This window comes from Mercenaria mercenaria, chromosome 4 (genome assembly GCF_021730395.1).
Source record: "Mercenaria mercenaria strain notata chromosome 4, MADL_Memer_1, whole genome shotgun sequence".
NCBI classification, from domain to species: Eukaryota; Metazoa; Mollusca; class Bivalvia; order Venerida; family Veneridae; genus Mercenaria; species Mercenaria mercenaria.
The window spans coordinates 88187285-88207419 of record NC_069364.1 but is presented as its reverse complement, the minus strand read 5'-3'; the positions used below and the strand labels follow the sequence as shown (position 1 = coordinate 88207419).

The 20135-nt window shown below is 36.6% G+C and overlaps 2 protein-coding genes across 2 annotated transcripts in view; one reads left to right on the top strand and one right to left on the bottom strand.

Moving 5' to 3' along the window:
* The window catches only part of LOC123553064 (WD and tetratricopeptide repeats protein 1-like), a 38801-nt gene extending 18999 nt beyond the window's left edge, over positions 1-19802 (bottom strand). Inside the window, exons 1-4 of the mRNA XM_053541879.1 lie at positions 19346-19802; positions 10269-10399; positions 2899-3010; positions 712-899 (exon numbers count right to left, since the gene is read on the bottom strand). Of these exons, the coding sequence (XP_053397854.1) occupies positions 712-899; positions 2899-3010; positions 10269-10399; positions 19346-19396 (482 nt within the window). The 5' untranslated portion in view covers positions 19397-19802. The remainder of the gene's footprint in view (positions 1-711; positions 900-2898; positions 3011-10268; positions 10400-19345) is intronic.
* LOC123552385 (armadillo repeat-containing protein 2-like) overlaps positions 1-20135 on the top strand; it is a 465377-nt gene that overhangs the window by 383712 nt on the left and 61530 nt on the right. The window lies entirely within an intron of this gene.

Sequence of the window (20135 nt, the reverse complement as noted above, 5' to 3'; positions counted from 1 at the left end):
TCACATTTGTTGAGGTAAAAAAGATGTCAGCTTAAAATATGTTAAAAGTTGTATTTTGTAAAAATGACCTTTTGTATAAATTGAATTTTGCAAAGCACCTCTGTAATGTCTGTTATTTTCACTTTTGAAACATAGAATAAAATCAATCTAATACAAGTCTTCACTGATTTATAAATGCCAGAGTGTTGATTGGATATTTTAAAACAATCTCAATATAAACAATAAAACATAACCTGTTTAATTTTTTCTATATCTGTAAAAGTTTCATACAGTTGCAACAAACAGCAACAGAGATACTAGCTTGCTGGGAATTGCTAACACAGTGTCTACCGACGACACTGACATTAGGGATATAGCAACAGCTCCCCAGACTTCTGTCACAGTATTTGTTTGTTTCTTTTGGGTTTAAAACCGTTTTTCAATAGTATACATGTCAGTTAAGTAACGGCAGACAGTTAACCTAACCAGTGTTCCTGGATTCTGTTACTATTTCTGTACCAGTACAAACCTGTTCTCTGTGAGTTACTGCCAATGATTGCAGACACAATGTCTTTAATCAAATTGTCACAGAGAATATACGCCCTGCCAGGTGATCAAACTTGCAACTCCACGATCCGTAGATCAGCGCTCTCGCTACTGAGCTAAGTCGGAGGGCTTTATGTCACAGTAAGCTAAATATACTGGGTATAAAAAGGAAAGTCCTTTGCTTACATCACACATCCATCTTCTGCTGAACTCCAAAACATGAAGGGTACTTTTGGTGCCGTGGCAATACGTTTAACTCTGCTGGCATGACAAGCGAATACATGTGTAGTTTCCTTGCCCTCTATGTCATGTACTCGGATCTTACTATCTGCAGCTCCGCTTACAACAATATTGTCATTTGAACTAGGCAAAAACTGTAAATAAGTAATATAAAAAAATATGTTCTCTGTAAATTGAAAATTTCATCATCTATGAATTCATTAAAAGAATCAAAATCAAAAGTTCTTTAATATTCAACAACATTTTAAACCTTTTTACAGTTTTTACACATCATATAGATTTATGAAATTTATAAACTGGTACATAACAGCTATAATCCTGTACTTTTTATTTCTATCACCTTCTTTTCTTTCAACTTGAGCTATTTTAACTGATACAAATTCTTTAACCAAAAGTTATAATTAAAGTTCCGACAGGAATAACAGCTCTAAGGCTATTTACCTGTAAAAAAAAACACATTTTCTGTTTCTGCTGAATTGCTGCAAAATTTGTATAAATGGAAACTGCTCCATTACAATATGAAAGAAGTTAATGGAAACTGATGTTTCATACAGCACTAAGTCAATGGAAACTGGTTTTTCACATTCTAACAAGTTAATGGAACCTAATCCATAACAATATCAGGGGGTTTTTTTACCAGGAGGGGAAGGGGTCCAAGCATGCGATTTGGGAAAAAATAGCTCGTTATTTAGGCAAAGGGGAATAAAAGAAAACCTGATGTAAAGTCAATTTTTGGGGAAACTGCATGATTTAATAGAAATGTTCTGAGGGGAAGGGGCCTATTAACGGCCCCTATTATGAAGGGGAAAAAACCTGAATATTAAAGAAGTTAATGGAAACTGGTTGTTCACATTCTAACAAGTTAACGGAAACTGGTCTTTCATATATAAACTCAAGTAAATAGAAACTGATCTTCCACATAGTAATAAGTTTACACAAACTAATATTTCACATAGTAGTAAGTTAAAACAAACTGATCTTTCACATTGTAATGTTTTTTCTTGTAAACTTGCCTTTCACATTTTACTTTAAACAGAACTGATCTTTTCACATTCTAATTTAAGTTTAACAAGAGCTGTCCGTGCTCGACTTTTCTCAGTGCTTGACTCTGAATCAGAGCTTTGCCAGTAAAAAAATTCCAAGTTAAAAAGGGACATAACTCTGTCAAAATTATAATCAGAGTTATGGGAATTGTGTCTCCTGGTGTAGACTTTGATAGTAAATAACTATTTAGAGTTTCAAGTCAAGCTTTAATAGTAACAGAAATATTTGACTTTTAACAAAAAATTCTAAGTTAAAAAGGGGCATAATTCTGTTAAAATTCAAACAGAGTTATGGGGATTGTTTCTCCTGGTGTAGACTGTGATGGCAAATAAGTATTTTAAGTTTCAAGACAAAAGCTTTGATAGTAAAAGAGATTTTTGACTTTATCGAAATCTTTAACCAAAAATACTAGGTTAAAAAGGGGTATAATTCTGTCAAAATTCAGAGTTATGGGAATTGTGTCTCCTGGTGCAGACTTTGATTGTAAACAACTATTTTGAGTTTCAAGTAAAAAGCTTTAATAGTAACAGAGATATTTGACTTTATCAATTTAAAAAAAACAAATCTAAGTTAAAAAGGGGCATAATTCTGTTAAAATTCAAATCTGAGCTATGGGGATTGTTTCTCCTGGTGAAGACTTTGATGATAAATAAGTATTTTAAGTTTCAAATCAATAGCTTTGATAGTAACAGAGATATTTGACTTTATCAAAAACTTTAACCAAAATTTCTAAGTTAAAAAGGGGCATAATTCTGTCAAAATTCAAAGCAGAGTTAGGGGGATTGTTTCTCCTGGTGTAGACTTTGATAGTAAATAACTATTTTAAGTTTCAAGTCAATCAATAGCTTTGATAGCAACAGAGATATTTGACTTTATCAAAAACTTTAACCAACGGCAACGGCGACGCCGGGGCGAGTGCAATAGCTCTACTTTTTCTTCGAAAGTCGAGCTAAAAACTGGTCTTTTGCATTAATATCAAGCTAACACGAGGATGTATGAAAGGCAAAATAAGAAATATTAGACACAATAATATTACAGAGAAGTTTTGTAAAAACAACTCTCAACTGTCTCTGCTGTTTTGTAACATACCTTTACAGAGAATATATTTCCATGGTGCCCAGTCTGTATACTGGTTAATTTCTTCTTTCTGAATGGATCCCAGATGATAACCTGTGTATCATCTGAACCACTTGCCAGTAAACTAAAACAACATGTAACAGTTCAAACCTTGTTCAAAATTACACATCATTAATTCTTTTAATTAAACATGTTTAAAATCAATTTTCAAATAAACATATCAGTATTTGTGTAATCAAATTGAACTATATGCTGCATTAAGGTAGTTCTCCAAACACAATACTTTAGATTTATACTAATCTATTTCAGGTCAAATGTGAAACAAGTCCTACAACTTAAACTGAATTACTTTTGACACCTCATTCATGAAGGTACGAGTAGACAAGCCAGTTTCCCATTAAATGATGAGCACTTTGTCTTTGGTATGATGCTAGAAGGGAAAGTATTCTTGCCTACCCAGTGGGGAAAGTATACATTTATCCAAGCACGCGCCGGGGATAGATATTCCTGTCTTTCCCTAGGGAAAAACCTTGTCTAAAATAGCATGCACTAAGGTGACGTCACATAGTACTGGTACCATTGTGATGTCATAAACTTTATAAATAATGTCAGGAAATACCCAAACCTATTTGACTCCACGGTCTATTTTGAATATGATAGGCAAGAAAAATGATCTAACACTTCTGCCTGTGTAAGACAGCTGTTTTCCCTACCCTCGTGACAGCATGGATAAAAAACCTTGCTAACGCTCGGTTTTCCATTCCACACTGTCCCTCGGGTAGGGAAAACCCCCACAGGGCCACTTTTCACCCCCTGGGCAAAATCTGAACAATCTTCATAGAGAACCATTAGATGATGTCACATGCCGAATATCAAGGCTCTATGCCTTGCGGTTTTGGACAAAAATTTTTTTTAAAGATTTTCCTTTCGGTTGCCATGGCAACCAGAGTTCTGCATGGAATTCAATTCTTTGAACAATTTTAGAAGGGGGCCACCCAAGGATCATTCCTATGAAGTTTTGTGTAATTCTGCCCTGTGGTTTTCAAGAAGAAGATTTTTTTAGAAATTATTGACGGACGCACGACCCACGACCGACTACGGACATTGAGCAGTCACAAAAGCTCACCAAGAGCCTTTGGCTCAGGTGGGCTAAAAACAGGAAAGCAGGTCTCATTTAACCCCAGGGGCATAATCTGAACAATTTTGGTAGACTACTAGACAATGCATCATACCAAATATCAAAAGCCTAGGTCATATGGTTTCGGACAAGAAGATTTTTAAAGTTTTTTCCTATATAAGTCTATAAAAAACTTTGGACCCCCAGGGCAGGGCCTTTTTTCACCCCAGGGGTACAATTTGAACAATTTTGGTTGAGGACCATAAGACAATGCTACAAACCAAATATCAAAAGTCTAAGTGCTGTGGTTTCAGAGAAGAAGATTTTAAAACTTTTTTTCCTATACAGTAAAACACCGCTTGCTCGAGGTCGCAAGGGGATGAGCAAAATGCTCGAGTTATCCATGGTTTTGAGCGACCCAAACATTAACCAACATACGAAGAAAACTAAAGTTTGATTTACCAGTTGTCATCGGGACCATTTGCTGAGTAAACGGTGATGCGTAATTATAACATACTTGTGACATTTTCAAAAACAAACGTATTACAAACGTTATTCTGTTGATGACGTTTCAATATGTAATTTGTAAATAGCACATGCGAAGAAACAACTAAGATTTTTGTTAAGATTTTTATTCATCAACAAGTGCATATCATAATTATCGTCTCAATTTTATGAAACGGCTATATTATTTCCTTCATTTGCAAGCAAACAACTGCTGATTAAATTACTAAGATCTCATAACTATCTTCTCGATCCCGCAGAATAGATGCTTAAGTTAACAGTAAGTGATCGATATTTTATCAATAACTTTTCTTTAAGCTTTTATCAATAATTAATCTTATCATAATATCAAATATACTGACAAACAAACATTTAAGATAGTCTGGGAATAGACTACGCAATTCTCACGGTGTGTGAAAATGTTTAATTAACCGATACATTCTGACCGCCGAAGGTGTAAAAAAATCTGACACCTCTGCTCGAGTTAGCAAAAAGCAACAAAGAGTAAATTAATACACAGGGACCAGGTGTCATGCTTGAGCGATCGAAGTATCGATGCTCGACCCAGCCATGGTAATATCACATAGAAAATAGAAGGAAAGCGGCCGGGGCCACATGAATTGCTCGAGCGAGCCCGGGTGCTCAAGTCATCGATGCTCGAGCGAGCAGTGTTTCACTGTATAAGTGTATGTAAAACTTGGGACCCTCGGGGCAGGGCCATATTTGACCCTAGGGGAATAATTTGAACAAACTTGGTAGAGGACCACTAGATGATGCTATATACCAAATATCAAAGCCCTAGACTGTGTGGTTTTGTACAAGAAGATTTTCAAAGTTTTCTGGAGGATATGATTACGATGACACCGGTAACTTAAAAATTTTGTAAACAAAGCGGAAAAATGTGAAAGTTTGGTTTGAAACATCACTACCTCCCTAAAAACTGCGGGGAGGTCGCAATTCGAAACAATATGTCGGACTCTACCAGCCTTATAACTCTTATCCTTCCTGCATCTTCTACTGTTACTCCCCCTCTGTCTTCTTATGGTCACATATGCAACTGGAACAACTCACCCAAACACGAATTTTTTCCTGGCATCACCTGATGGGTACAGACTTACAATCATACAGGGTGAGGGTTGGTCTTTTTGCCTCATCTCAAATGTCATTTAAAGGTCTAGCATGTTTCACAACCTTTGAACTTATTATTTGGTTGTCAATGCTTCTTCTGAGAGCTGGTGACATTCATCAAAACCCAGGACCCAGTTCAACCACGACATCTTCCACTGACAACTCTCTTTCGGATTCTTACATTTTCGAGGATTTCCAAAACTCACTGTCATTTGTCCATTATAACGTTCAAAGCTTCTTTCATAAAAGGGATATTCTCCAGGCTGAACTACAACATTTCGACGTTCTTTCTTTTTCTGAAACTTGGCTAAGTGATCAAATTGATTCTTCTTCTCTCACATTTGAAAACTTTGCACCACCATTCCGGAAGGATCGTAATGGCGATAACCATGGAGGTGTAATCGTGTACGTCAGAAGTTCATTTCCCGCAATTAGGCGCACTGACTTAGAAGTAGACGGCATTGAGTGCATTTGGCTAGAGATTCACATTAAACACAGAAAAATTCTATTTGGTACCTTCTACCGACCACCTAACTCGTCTCCTATAGTTCTTACTCAAATAGAAAATTCTATTGGGCTTGCTTATGATACTTCTGTATCTGACATTATCATCACAGGTGACTTCAATCTAGACATCCACAAACCCTCAACATCTTCCAAAATACAAGACATAATGATACAATACAACATGAAGCAAGTAATCACAGAATCTACACACTACACAGAACACTCTAATTCTTTAATTGACCTTTTTATACTATCTCCTACCTGTCCGATCAAAATTTCTGGGGTTGGCGAACCCTTTCTTGACCAAAACATAAGATTCCACTGTCCTATCTTCTGCTGTCTGGATGTTACAAAGCCAAAACCAGCGACGTTTAAACGGAGAGTCTGGAAATATGATCAAGGGGACTACGAAGGTCTACGTCAAGAAGCTTTAATATTTGATTGGCAGTCGCTCTTTGATCATGATATCGACACATACACAAAAAATATTACAAACCAAATACTGTCTATGTCTAACAAATATATTCCAAACAAAATTGTAACAATACGACAATCAGAACCACCATGGATACACAACGACATACGCAAATATATCAGAAAAAGAAAACGCGCATATGACAAAGCTAAAATATCACAAAACCCTCGACACTGGCAAGCATACAAACAGCTTAGAAACAAAACAATTGACATGCTCAGACAAGCCAAACACCACTTATCTCTAAAGATTTCAGATAAACTAAAACAGCCAGATCTTAAAACAACAGACTATTGGAGAATACTTAAACAATTCATTGCACCCACTAATAAATCAAGCATCGATACATTACATGATAATGGAAACATAGTCACAGACAACACAGACAAAGCCAACCTTCTGAACAATTTCTTTCAAACCCAAACACAACTCAACGATCAGAATAAAACACTTCCACCACTACATGTAAACCCAGATGAAAATGTCCTCACTAACATTCAAATCACAGAAGACGAAGTAGAGATTACACTTAAATCACTTAATACAGGCAAAGCATCAGGTCCAGACAACATAAACAGTAGAATACTCAAAGAACTCTCCCACGAAATAGCAAGTCCTTTATGCTCTCTTTTCAACAGATCTCTTCACACAGGAAAGGTACCAACTCTTTGGAAATTAGCAAATGTCTGCGCTATTCATAAGAAAAACGATCCTCATATAGTCTCTAATTACAGACCTATATCATTACTAAGCACTATCAGTAAAACTCTTGAAAAAATCATTCATAAACACACATACAACTTCTTCAGGTCGAACAATATTATCTCTTCACTTCAGTCAGGCTTTGTTCCCAACGACTCAACTTCCAATCAACTTGTTTCTATCTACAATTCTTTCTGTCAAGCCCTAGACGAGGGCAAAGAGGTCAGGGCTGTATTTTGTGACATTTCGAAAGCATTCGACCGAGTTTGGCACCGTGGTCTCCTTCATAAACTGGAATCAAAAGGAATTTCAGGTCAGCTTCTTCTTTGGTTCAAGGACTATCTATCTGGTAGAAGGCAGAGGGTCGTTCTTTGTGGTTCCTATTCTGAAACTGTACTTATATCTGCTGGTGTTCCACAAGGTTCCATCCTTGGTCCTCTTCTTTTTATTCTCTATATCAACGACATCGTTACGGACATCGGTTCTACTATTCGTCTCTTTGCTGATGACACAAGCCTCTACATAACTGTTGATGATCCTATACAATCAGCAATTACACTCAACGCCGATCTCAATACTATCACAAACTGGGCCGAAAAGTGGCTAGTTGACTTCAATCCAAACAAAACAACCTCTTTGCTCATTTCACGAAAACACAACAAACCATATCACCCTCCTCTATCAATGAATGGCACAGTTATAGCAGAAGTAAACACTCACAAGCATCTAGGGGTCACATTTTCTCACGATGGAACTTGGCATGAGCACATTGAGACAATCAAAACAAAAGCATGGCAACGTATCAATATTATGCGCACACTCAAATTTACTCTTGACAGAAAATCATTAGAAACTATCTATACATCTTTCATTCGCCCTCTCCTAGAGTACTCTGACGTCGTTTGGGACAATCTTTCTCTCCATGATCAATATGAGTTAGAAAAAATACAACATGAGGCGTGTAGAATTATCTGTGGGGCAACCAAACTAGTTTCTATCGATAATCTCTATAGGGAAACCTGCTTTGAAACTCTCAAACAAAGAAGAGAACAACACAAACTCACACTCTTTTATAAAATGACAAACAACCTATCTCCTCCATATCTTAATTCTCTCGTACCTGATAATGTGGGCGATACGACTACATACAACCTAAGGAACGCCAACAACACAAGGGATATCCACTGTCATACACAACTCTACGCAAATTCATTCCTGCCATCGGTTGTAAATGCCTGGAATCAGCTTCCTATTGAACACCGAAACTGTACTACACTCAACTCTTTCAAAAGCAAACTCAGTGCGAACAAACCCATGGTTCCCTCTCATTACTACATTGGCAATCGTAAGCACCAAATTCTACACACTCGTCTCAGAACTCATTGCAGCACCTTAAAGGAACATCTATTTTCAAAAAACATAATCACCAGTCCTCTATGTGAATGTGGCCAAACCGAAAGTACTCACCATTACTTCTTTGATTGTCATTTCTATCGCCAACAACGCACTGTTCTCTTAAATCACATTCTAAACCTTACCACACCTTCTCTGTCTACACTTTTATTTGGAGACCCAAACCTCTCGGATGATTCAAATAGTGAAATCTTCGCACATGTCCATAATTACATCAGAACAACCAAGCGTTTTGATACATAGCATTCCTCTTTATATATATTATATAATACAATAAATTATTAATTATTGGATATTATGTATCATCTTGCTCACTTTTTCCATGCTGATAATTTTAGAACCAACCGCACTTCCAGCTCGTGTACGTGACCATATCTCTATATTTCTTTACCTCTATCTCCGCCACGCTCTCATTTCTACCCTTTTTACTTCCTTCACATGTCTCTTAGTCATAAACCAATGTAAAATATACTTACTGTTTCTAAGCACGTTTAAATATATGCAGTTACTATATTACCATTTTAAAACAAACAATATGAGATAAATAGTTGACTAGCTTTGGTAATGTATTATTGATATGCATGTTTCATTTGCACGTTTTCCATAGTTTATAAATACTTTATTTTCTAAGTTACCAGCTATCCCTGCTATTTATAAGGAAAGAGTTTCTAAATAAGCTTAGCTTCCTACTCAATCCTTGATTTGTGTAAATATATGTTTGCTGTATACCTGCTTGAAAATAAATATTGTTTAAACCAAAGTTTTCCCTATTCAAGTCTATATAAACCATGTGACCCCCCAGGGCGGGGCCATATTTGACCCTAGGGGGATAATTTGAACAATTTTGGTAGAGGACCACTAGATGATGCTACACATCAGATATCAAAGCCCTAGGCCCTGTGGTTTTGGGCAAGAAGATTTTCAAAGTTTTCGCTATATAAGTCTATACAAACCATGTGACCCCCGGGGCGGGGTCATATTTGACCCTAGGGGGATAATTTGAACAATTCTGGTAGAGGACCACTAGATAATGCTACACACTAGATATCAAAGCCCTAGGCCCTGTGGTTTTGGACAAGAAGATTTTTAAAGTTTTTCCTTTTGGTTGCCATGGCAACCAATTTTGTATGGAATTCACTTCTTTGAACAATTTTGAAAGGGGGCCACCCAAGGATCATTCCTGTGAAGTTTGGTGTAATTCTGCCCAGTGGTTTTCAAGAAGAAGATTTTTTTACAAAATGTTGACGGACACACGACGCACACCGCACGACAGACATTGAGCGGTTACAAAAGCTCACCATGAGCCTTTGGCTCAGATGAGCTAAAAATAAATGTTTAACATTAGGTACATAGGCATTTTCTCAAACTATTTAGGGGCCATGGGCTACTGGGCCCCTGCTAATTTATATCCCTGGAATAATTTTAATGACATTCCCTAATACACATGTAAAAAGGAGTCCATCAATATGTATATCACTTATAATTTAAAATTTTCTACATACTAACAGTTATTTTACAAGAAAATGCTCTAAGTACCTTCCTTTATCATTCCATTCCAGACAGTTGACACAACCAATATGTCCTTCCAGTTCATCTTCTAGACCAAGACGTTTAATAAGGGTACTTGTAACCTGCTGTTCTCGCACAAATCTTGCACCAATATTTTCCTGAAAAATTCAGTATCTAACAATGCCGTATTAGGTAGTTTTTTGCCATTTTTATTTTGCAATCTGATCTTGCTAACAGCCAGATCAACTTTTCGTTTTTTGTCAAGAATCTAGAGATACTGCTATTTACCAGTACACTTCACAAGAATTGAGCTCACGTATTACAATGTTTGTCAACACAACTAAACCTGTATTAATTAGCTAGTCAAGGACGTGACATACAAGCTGGCTGCGTAAGGCAGGAGTTGTTCAAAATAAGTTAAAATTACAACAAAGAGTCAATTAAGTTGCAAAGTTGGCTGACTGACTGCTTTAGGCAAGTGGTTGCTTAATACAGTGTGTCAACTGCACAAGTGAAAATAAAACAACCACCATTATCATCCAGTCCAGTGTAAGCTTCTGTAACACAGCTGTTTTTAGAAAAACTGTCTTACATAATATACCCTTGTAAGTAAATTTGTGTATCTGAGTTAAACCCTTGACATAGCAGTGTAATTCTATAAAAAAATATTCTGTATATTAATAAAATACATGTGGCTGAACTATTTCATTATAAGGAAAGACCAAGATCAAGGAAAAGCTGTAATAGGTAATTCCTTTCAGTTTTACTAGTTGAACATACAAGGCAAATGAATCTGAGGTAGATTAATATTTTCTAACTTAGCACCATTTTGTTGTTGTTACTATTTTCTTCCAAAGGTCAAGAGCAAATGACATCACTGTCATGTGTGACATTACAAGGCCAAAGCAGTAATTTATTGTTAAGGTATTGGACCCCTAATAGTAATGTTTTAACAAGAGGACCATGATGGTCCTGAATCGCTCACCTCTTCCCACATGATCCAGTTTTGAGTATGACGTCGTTTTTTCTATTATTTGACATAGTGACCTAGTTTTTGAGCTCATGTGACCCAGTTTTGAACTTGACCTAGATATTATCAAGATATAAAAATTCTGACCAATTTTCATGAAGATCCATTGAAAAATATGGTCTCTAGAGAGGTCACAAGGTTTTTCTATTATTTGACCTACTGACCTAGTTTTTTAAGGCATGTGACCCAGTTTCACACTTGACCTAGATATCATCAAGGTGAACATTCTGACCAATTTTCATGAAGATCCATTCAAGGGTATGGCCTCTAGAGAGGTCACAAGGTTTTTCTATTTCAAGACCTACTGACCTAGTTTTTGATCGCAGTTGACCCAGTTTCAAACTTGACCTAGATATCATCAAGATAAACATTCAGACCAACTTTCATACAGATCCCATGAAAAATATGGCCTCTAGAGAGGTCACAACGTTTTTTCATTATTTGACCTACTGACCTACTTTTTGATGGCATGTGACCCACTTTCGAACTTGACCTAAATATCATCAAGGTGAACGTTCTGACCAATTTTTATGGAGATCCATTCACAAGTATGGCCTCTAGAGAGGTCACAAGGTTTTTCTATTTTTAGACCTACTGACCTAGTTTTTGACCGCACATGACCCTGTTTCGAACTTGACCTAGATATCATCAAGATGAACATTCGGACCAACCTTCATGAAGATCCATTGAAAAATATGGCATTTAGAGAGGTCACAAGGTTTTTCTATTATTTGACCTACTGACCTAGTTTTTGACGGCACGTGACCCACTTTCGAACTTGACCTAGATATCATCAAGATGAACATTCAGAACAACTTTCATACAGATCCCATGGAAAATATGGCCTCTAGAGAGGTCACAAGGTTTTTCTATTATTTGACCTACTGACCTAGCTTTTGATGGCACGTGACCCACTTTCGAACTTGATTTAGATATCATCAAGGTGAACATTCTGACCAATTTTCATGAAGATTTCATGAAATATATGGCCTCTAGAGAGGTCACAAGGTTTTTCTATTTTTAGACCTACTGACCTAGCTTTTGACCGAACGTGACCCAGTTTCGAACTTGACCTAGATATCATCAAGATGAACATTCAGACCAACTTTCATACAGATCCAATGAAAAATATGGCCTTTAGAGAGGTCACAAGGTTTTTCTATTATTTGACCTACTGACCTAGTTTTTGAAGGCACGTTACCCAGTTTCGAACTTGACCTAGATATCATCAAGGTGAACGTTCTGATTAATTTTCATGAAGATCTTGTGAAATATATGGCCTCTAGAAAGGTCACAAGGTTTTTCTATTTTTAGACCTACTGACCTAGTTTTTGAAGGCACGTGACCCAGTTTCGAACCTGACCTAGATGTCATCAAGGTGAACATTCTGACCCATTTTCATGAAGATCTCTTGAAATATATGGCCTCTAGAGAGGTCACAAGGTTTTTCTATTTTTAGACCTACTGACCTAGTTTTTGACCGCACGTGACCCAGTTTCGAATCTGACCTAGATATCATCAAGATGAACATTCAGACCAACTTTCATAAAGATCCCATGAAAAATATGGCCTCTAGAGAGGTCACAAGGTTTTTCTATTATTTGACCTACTGACCTAGTTTTTGAAGGCACGTTACCCAGTTTCGAACTTGACCTAGATATCATCAAGGTGAACGTTCTGACCAATTTTCATGAAGCTCTTGTGAAATATATGGCCTCTAGAGAGGTCACAAGGTTTTTCTATTTTGAGACCTACTGACCTAGTTTTTGACGGCACGTGACCCAGTTTCAAACTTGACCTAGATATCATCAAGGTGAACATTCTGACCAACTTTCATAAAGATCCCATGAAAAATGTGACCTCTAGAGTGGTCACAAGCAAAAGTTTACGGACGCACGGACGCACGCACGATGGACGACGGACGCCGCGCGATCACAAAAGCTCACCTTGTCACTTTGTGACAGGTGAGCTAAAAATGGCATTTGCTTGGTATATTCTTAAAGTTGACCATGTTTCACACTGTGTTGCAAATTTTAAACAACTTTCACCGTGCCGTTTTTTGTAAATTTTGTATAATATATGGTATTTCCTCACGCTCAAGAAGAGACAAAATTCAATGTGATGTCCACTATCTAAAACGCTTGCAGAGAATTCATTACAACATTAATTTTGATAAAAGAAACATCAAACTAGAAAATGCTTTTGTAAAAAAGCGCATGTATCCCCCAATGCAAAGTCCTATAGGCAAGAAGTCAATAGGGGTCAGGAGCGAAAGTCAAAGAGACACTGACAGTTGGCTGCAATAGGGATCATCTACTTGGCATGTCCAGTCATCCCGCTAAATTTCAACACTCTTGGCCTAGTGGTTCTCAAGTTACTGTTCAGGCTCCTGTGACCTTGACCTTTGATCAAGTGACCTCAAAATAAATAGGGGTCATCTACTCTGCATCTTCAATCATCCTATTAAGTTTCAACATTGTAGGTCAAGTGGTTCTCAAGTTATTTCCAAAAAATGATTTTACATGAACAGGCCACTGTGACCTTGACCTTTAATTGACTGACCCCAAAATCAATAGGGGTCATCTACTCTGCATGACCAATCATCCTATGAAGTTTCAACATTCTGGGTCAAGTGGTTCTCAAGTTATTGATCGGAACTGGTTATCAATGTTCAGGCCCCTGTGACCTTGACCTTTAACGGAGTGACCCCAAAAACAATAGGGGTCATTTACTCTGCATGAACAATCATCCTATGAAGTTTCAACATTCTGGGTCGAGAGGTTCTCAAGTTATTGATTGGAAATGGTTTTCCATGTTCAGGCCCCTGTGGCCTTGACCTTTAACAGAGTGACCCCAAAATCAAAGGGGTCATCTACTCTGCATGACCAATCATCCTATGAAGTTTCATCATTCTGGGTCAAGTGGTTCTCAAGTTACTGACCGGAAATGGTTTTCAATGTTCAGGCCCCTGTGACCTTGACCTTTGACAGAGTGACCCCAAAATCGAAGGGGTCATCTACTCTGCATGACCAATCATCCTATGAAGTTTCATCATTCTGGGTCAAGTGGTTCTCAAGTTACTGACCGGAAATGGTTTTCAATGTTCAGGCCCCTGTGACCTTGACCTTTAATGGAGTGATCCCAAAATCGCTAGGGGTCATCTACTTTGCATGACCAATCATCCTATGAAGTTTCAACATTCTTGGTCAAGTGGTTCTCTAGTTATTGATCGGAAATGGTTTTCCATGTTCAGGCCCCTGTGACCTTGACCTTTGATGGAGTGACCCCAAAATCAATAGGGGTCATCTACTCTGCATGACCAATCATCCTATGAAGTTTCAACATTCTGGGTCAAGTGGTTCTCTAGTTATTGATCGGAAATGGTTTTCAATGTTCAGGCCCCTGTGACCTTGACCTTTGACGGAGTGAGCCCAAAATCAATATGGGTCATCTACTTTTCATGACCAATCATCGTATGAAGTTTCAACATTCTGGGTCAAGTGGTTCTCTAGTTATTGATCGGAAATGGTTTTCAATGTTCAGGCCCCTGTGACCTTGACCTTTGACAGAGTGACCCCAAAAACAATAGGAGTTGTCTACTCCAGCAGCCCTACAACCCTATAAAGTTTGAAGGTTCTAGGTCAAATGGTTCTCCAGTTATTGCTCGGAAATGAAGTGTGACGTACGGACGGACGGAAGGACGGACGGACGGACGGGCAGGGCAAAAACAATATGTCTCCTGGGGGAGACATAACTATTGTTTAACAATTATAAAACACAAAATAAAACTTTAAAAATCATTTTTGTCTAGGGTGCCTCATGTAAACAGATTTAATGAGACAGAATTCTAACTCCAACATTGAAAATTTAAGGTCGAATCCGGTGGGTCTATTTTGAATTTTGCTCACTTCATTCAAAAATAACCTTGGGGCAATAGTAAAACCTACCTGCATTTCTTCCACAACATGTAATCAAATGAATGAAAGCAAAATAGAGAACTTTAACCGCACGTAACTCAGTATTTTTAAAGATGCCTCACTCTACCCCTCCTGATTCGGAGGTAAAATCACATTAAACAGCAAAAAATCGCTTATAAAATGAAAATTTTCCACTTTTGTACAATTCATCCATAATTAGTCTTGAAAGAAGTAAAAACTTACTAGAAAAAAAGGAAAACATGGAAAAAAAAATTTGGTCCCAGTGGGGTTTGAACCTACGCCCCCCTGAAAATTGCAGCCAAAGTAGGTTTTGGGTAGGAATTGAATACTCTTCAAAAAGGAGATACTCTATTACGGGTCCAATACCTTAAAACCATTGAAAAGTACATGAAATAAAAACATGCTTGACCAAAATCAAAGTTAAATTGAGAACAAAAGATTTTTTTCATACTGCTTATTATTCTAGTACTACAATCTGAAAACAAACATTATGTACATTTAATTAGATATACATACTGATTAAAAAAATTCATCAATGAGATTCTGGCCAAAATCAAATAACATCATGCTTACCAAAAACATAGGGAACAAGATCTTAAGCAGGCCAAAATTTACCAAACCAAGAGTTTTAACTGTTTCAGAATGCTTGGATAGTATCTGGTCCAGTGACTCACATGGGACTCCCAATTATTCACTATGGGAATCCAACTTTTTCCAGCAAGGGAGTCCCGGACTACTACTTTTGAAATCCTAGTGAGAACCCTGATAATTCATAATTTTTATATATCCGAAACATTGCGGAAAGATACTAATTTCACTTGGGTAATGATTACATTTTACTCGGACTTTATCATAGACTCCCTGGGTAAAATCTCAAACTTTAAACTAAAATCTAAGTATTAAATCAATATAATATTTCAACGAACTTTGAAGTTTTGTTGCTTGTAGCATCACCTAGGGCATGTGCAGTAAAAACCTTAATTTGATTTCTGAAATAGTGTGATATTTATTTCTTAAGTCACTATATGTTCATGGCAAGAATTCATTCCGCTTTGAGGCTGCCCGGGTGTGGAACAGTCTGCCAAATGACTTACGTACAATCGATCAGTACAAGGATTTTGACTGATCCGCACCTGGACAGGCCCAAAATGTAAATGTGCCATGTGTGAATAGCTAAACAACTTTTCATCTGTTGTCCTGCTTTGCATGTGCTTGCTGTTTCTTTCTTTAAAGATTAAGTTTACTGTGTATAATTTTTGTTGCAATGTTCTTTCGCATTTGTTTTTATCGCTGCTTTTATGTACATGCTGCCTACTTGACAGGGTTGGCAAAGTATTTCTTGCACACCGGACTGGCGTTTCCGGTGATTTTACCCATGCCGACAAAACTCGTCTGGCACCCCCATGCCAGATGACTCTCGTGCTGTTAATGACAACTAGTGGTTCATGCACTGATAATAATATTGTTTATGTAAAAATAGGAAAAAAGCAGGTACCTTGACAGTTTCTCTCCGTTCCTTATAGTATATTTCTCGATTTAAAATACGTTAGTTTACCATAAGAACATAACGTTACGCTACAAACGATAAAACTTAAGTGGAACTTTGTTATTGCGCGTAACGCAAAACATCATGACGTCACTTCTGCTTACGGACGTTAATTTCCCACGCTCTACTGTAAGAAAGAGTGCTACAAAGAAAGTATTTCTACCTGTTATTTGTAAAATACGGTATGCAAGAAAAATAATCTGCCAGAATGAAATGCTAACATGTATACGTTATGCAAAAAAAATATCAGTCATGTGTTTACGAATCGGAATGAAATATCCGTCCCTCGGCCACGTGCGCATGGGCGTTAATTCAGCAAGCCTCATTACCACCCAATGCGCAGGTGCCCTCGGGACGGATATTTCTATCCGATTCGTAAACACATGACTGATATTATTATTCCCGGGGTGGTATTTCCCCCAAAACAGCAAAAGTGGGAAATACTGGCAAAAATATAGAATAACGCTATAATAAAATGATATTTATAGACAAATTGTTAATGAAAGCAATAGCACATGACACTTGATACCTATCCATAGCAATTATTACAGTAGCTACCCATATCAAACAGATCTCACTACCATTCTTGTTCAAAACATCTACTGATTGATGACTATTAAATTTAAGAGTTTTGATACAAAAGGCTGTAATAATTGTTGTACATTGTACTGCATGGTCAAATCCCTAAACAAGGCTAAATTACAGTTAACAGCTAGCTGGAAAATAGCTGAGATATTAATTTGATAACAATTGTTTTTTTGTTGCAAACTTAAACACACTGAATCTGTCTGATCATTATGACATCCTTTGATATATTTTAGCACTATTTTACTATTTTCTCGTAAATTCATCTTCAAGATACTCGATGAAAAATTTTTTTTTACTTTATAACTTTTGTCAGTGTTTCATTTACTGTTTAAAATGTAAAAGATTCAATGAAGTTTATGAACAAAGATAAAAAATGATTTAATTATGTTTATAAAACTTTTCTATTGCAAGGTACTAAATATCACAGAGTATTTCCCAGTAAAAGGCAGTATTTCCCCGGAATTCCCAGTAAAAGGCAATTATTTCCCGGGAATTCCCAGTATTTCCCACCGTCCTGTCTTTTATGAGTATTTCCCGCTTTTTGCCAACCTTGCTACTTGAAGACTGCTTCCCCTGTTGCCAGACACTGATGCCCTTTGTGCTTTTTTCTATTTGCCACAGAGAAGCCCATCTGTTGTCAGCTGGACGAGTACACTGGCTGGGCAAATTAGACATTCAAAATTAAATGTCAGTTAAGAGCAAAGTGATCTGGTTTGCAGTTGAGACAGTGTACTGTTTGTTCATGTTTTAAACTTAGTCTCCTATGTGCTTTTAACTTAAGTCTTTTATGTGCTGTCTTTTATATGATCTAGAGGAAGATGCTAAGGGCTACACCAACCTTAGTAAATATGCATTCACTAAGTCTTAAAATGCCTTTAAAAATTTCTTTTGCCTTTTATTTGTCTTTTATATATAGCTGCTGCCAAAATTAGCACCTTAGATATGCAATAAACTCACTAAGTAGTGTATTATATGAATGTCATTTCCCTTTTACTTATGTACTTATTTTTTTACAGGTTTGTGCTTATTATACATGTGCTATGTATGTAACTTTGTTTTTTTATAACCATGCCATTCTTAACTGCTGCCATTTAATTCATGTTTTAATATGCCTAACTTTCGCTTATCTTTCTTTTTAGTCGCTTTATTTTTGTTAATTTCTGTTTTCTTTGTTTGTCGGGAAATAGCTCATGAGCTAATGCTTTTTGTTATACTTTATCTGACGTAAAATAAAGATTCTTGTATCTTGTAAAAATACTTTGTTTTACCGAAGTGGAAACTTGCAGGTACTGAAAAATGCAGCTCTCTGATTGGTTAGTTAGAACCCCTGATGTCCTGATAAAGTTATGAATACAAGATAAAGCATAGCAAAAGTTCCTTCTAGGGCACATAGATCTATATAAATATATAATGATCATCTTGTAAATTTTTGGTTGCAATGTCTGTTTTATACTGCCAAAAAATGTCAAGCAGGTATTTACGCTAGTTATTATTTAACATAAATTGTTAAATCCAGCAACAAATTAAATTTGTTACCACTTTCAGTTGAGTAAATACAGCAATAAGACATTGACCCGGTCAATCCATTATGAATTAATGCGTGAATTTGTTGCATATAATTAGAGGGTCGCAATGGGGTTTGTTTTCACATATTAACCATGCATTTGAAGATAACGATAATATTTAGTTGTTTACATGTAAATTTGCTGATATATGTCTATCTGTTTGTACATATGTTATGTTCTTCAAGAATGGAGGAAATAATTGAATCAGTTAACCATCCTCGAGTTTAGTAATATGTAATCCATGGACGCGTTCAGTCAGAGTCGCCTCAATTAGGAAATAATAGTTTTAATGTCAGAGGTTATTTCTAAGGTCACGGAGTTTGACTGGCCAGCTTGTAATGACAACAGCTTTCGATATCAGTAGCTCAGTCAAGTGTGACTTACCAAACTATAATATTCCTTCTCAAGAGAAGGAACAACAACTTATTCCAACTTACATTTATTTCTCTCAAACATTTTCTGTTCAACAAATTTAATTTAAATTCCATGGCTGCCAATTGCAAAATCTGATTTCTGTTTGGATGCTTGAAGAAATGGTGTCCCAAGCGTGTTTACAGAGTTGTAGAACTGAAATAATCACTGCAGCTATTTGCTTTGAAAGTCTTGAGGAAATAACACCTCATTAACATAGCTGTCATAGTCGAAACACGGTAGCAACAGGTGGTATTTTCTTGCGTCTTTCAGTGAACAAATTCGACCAAAAAATGGCAAATTTGACAACGACATCAGACGTCTACAAGTTCGTGTTAGAAAACAACAAATATTTAAATCCTTAGATAAGATATCTCAAGAGAGAAAAAAATCCTGAAAATTATGTATTTTGTTAATTGTTACATTTATTAGAGAAAATGATAATATGCGACGAAAATTGACATATAGCCGGAAGTAGCTATTTAAGACAACCAGTGTTGTACGAACTTTTTCATAAAACGAAATTATTTCTCTTATTGATATCGTCGTTAATATTGTTGGTGATTTTTAAATTTGAACTTAAATATTGCATTGATTTGCATCTCATTTTTTTACTGGCTTACTGTACAGACAGACATTCTGAGATTCGTTTTAAATCTTTGGTTGCTGTACATGTTATTTTTCACACGTCATCTTATGCTTGGCTTGTTAAAAATCCCGAATCCTGCAAATGGCAACTCCCACCAAAGAAGTATAAAATACTCTTTGCTCTCACTGAAATTATCATGAAACTCGTCCTTATCCTATTTATGTATT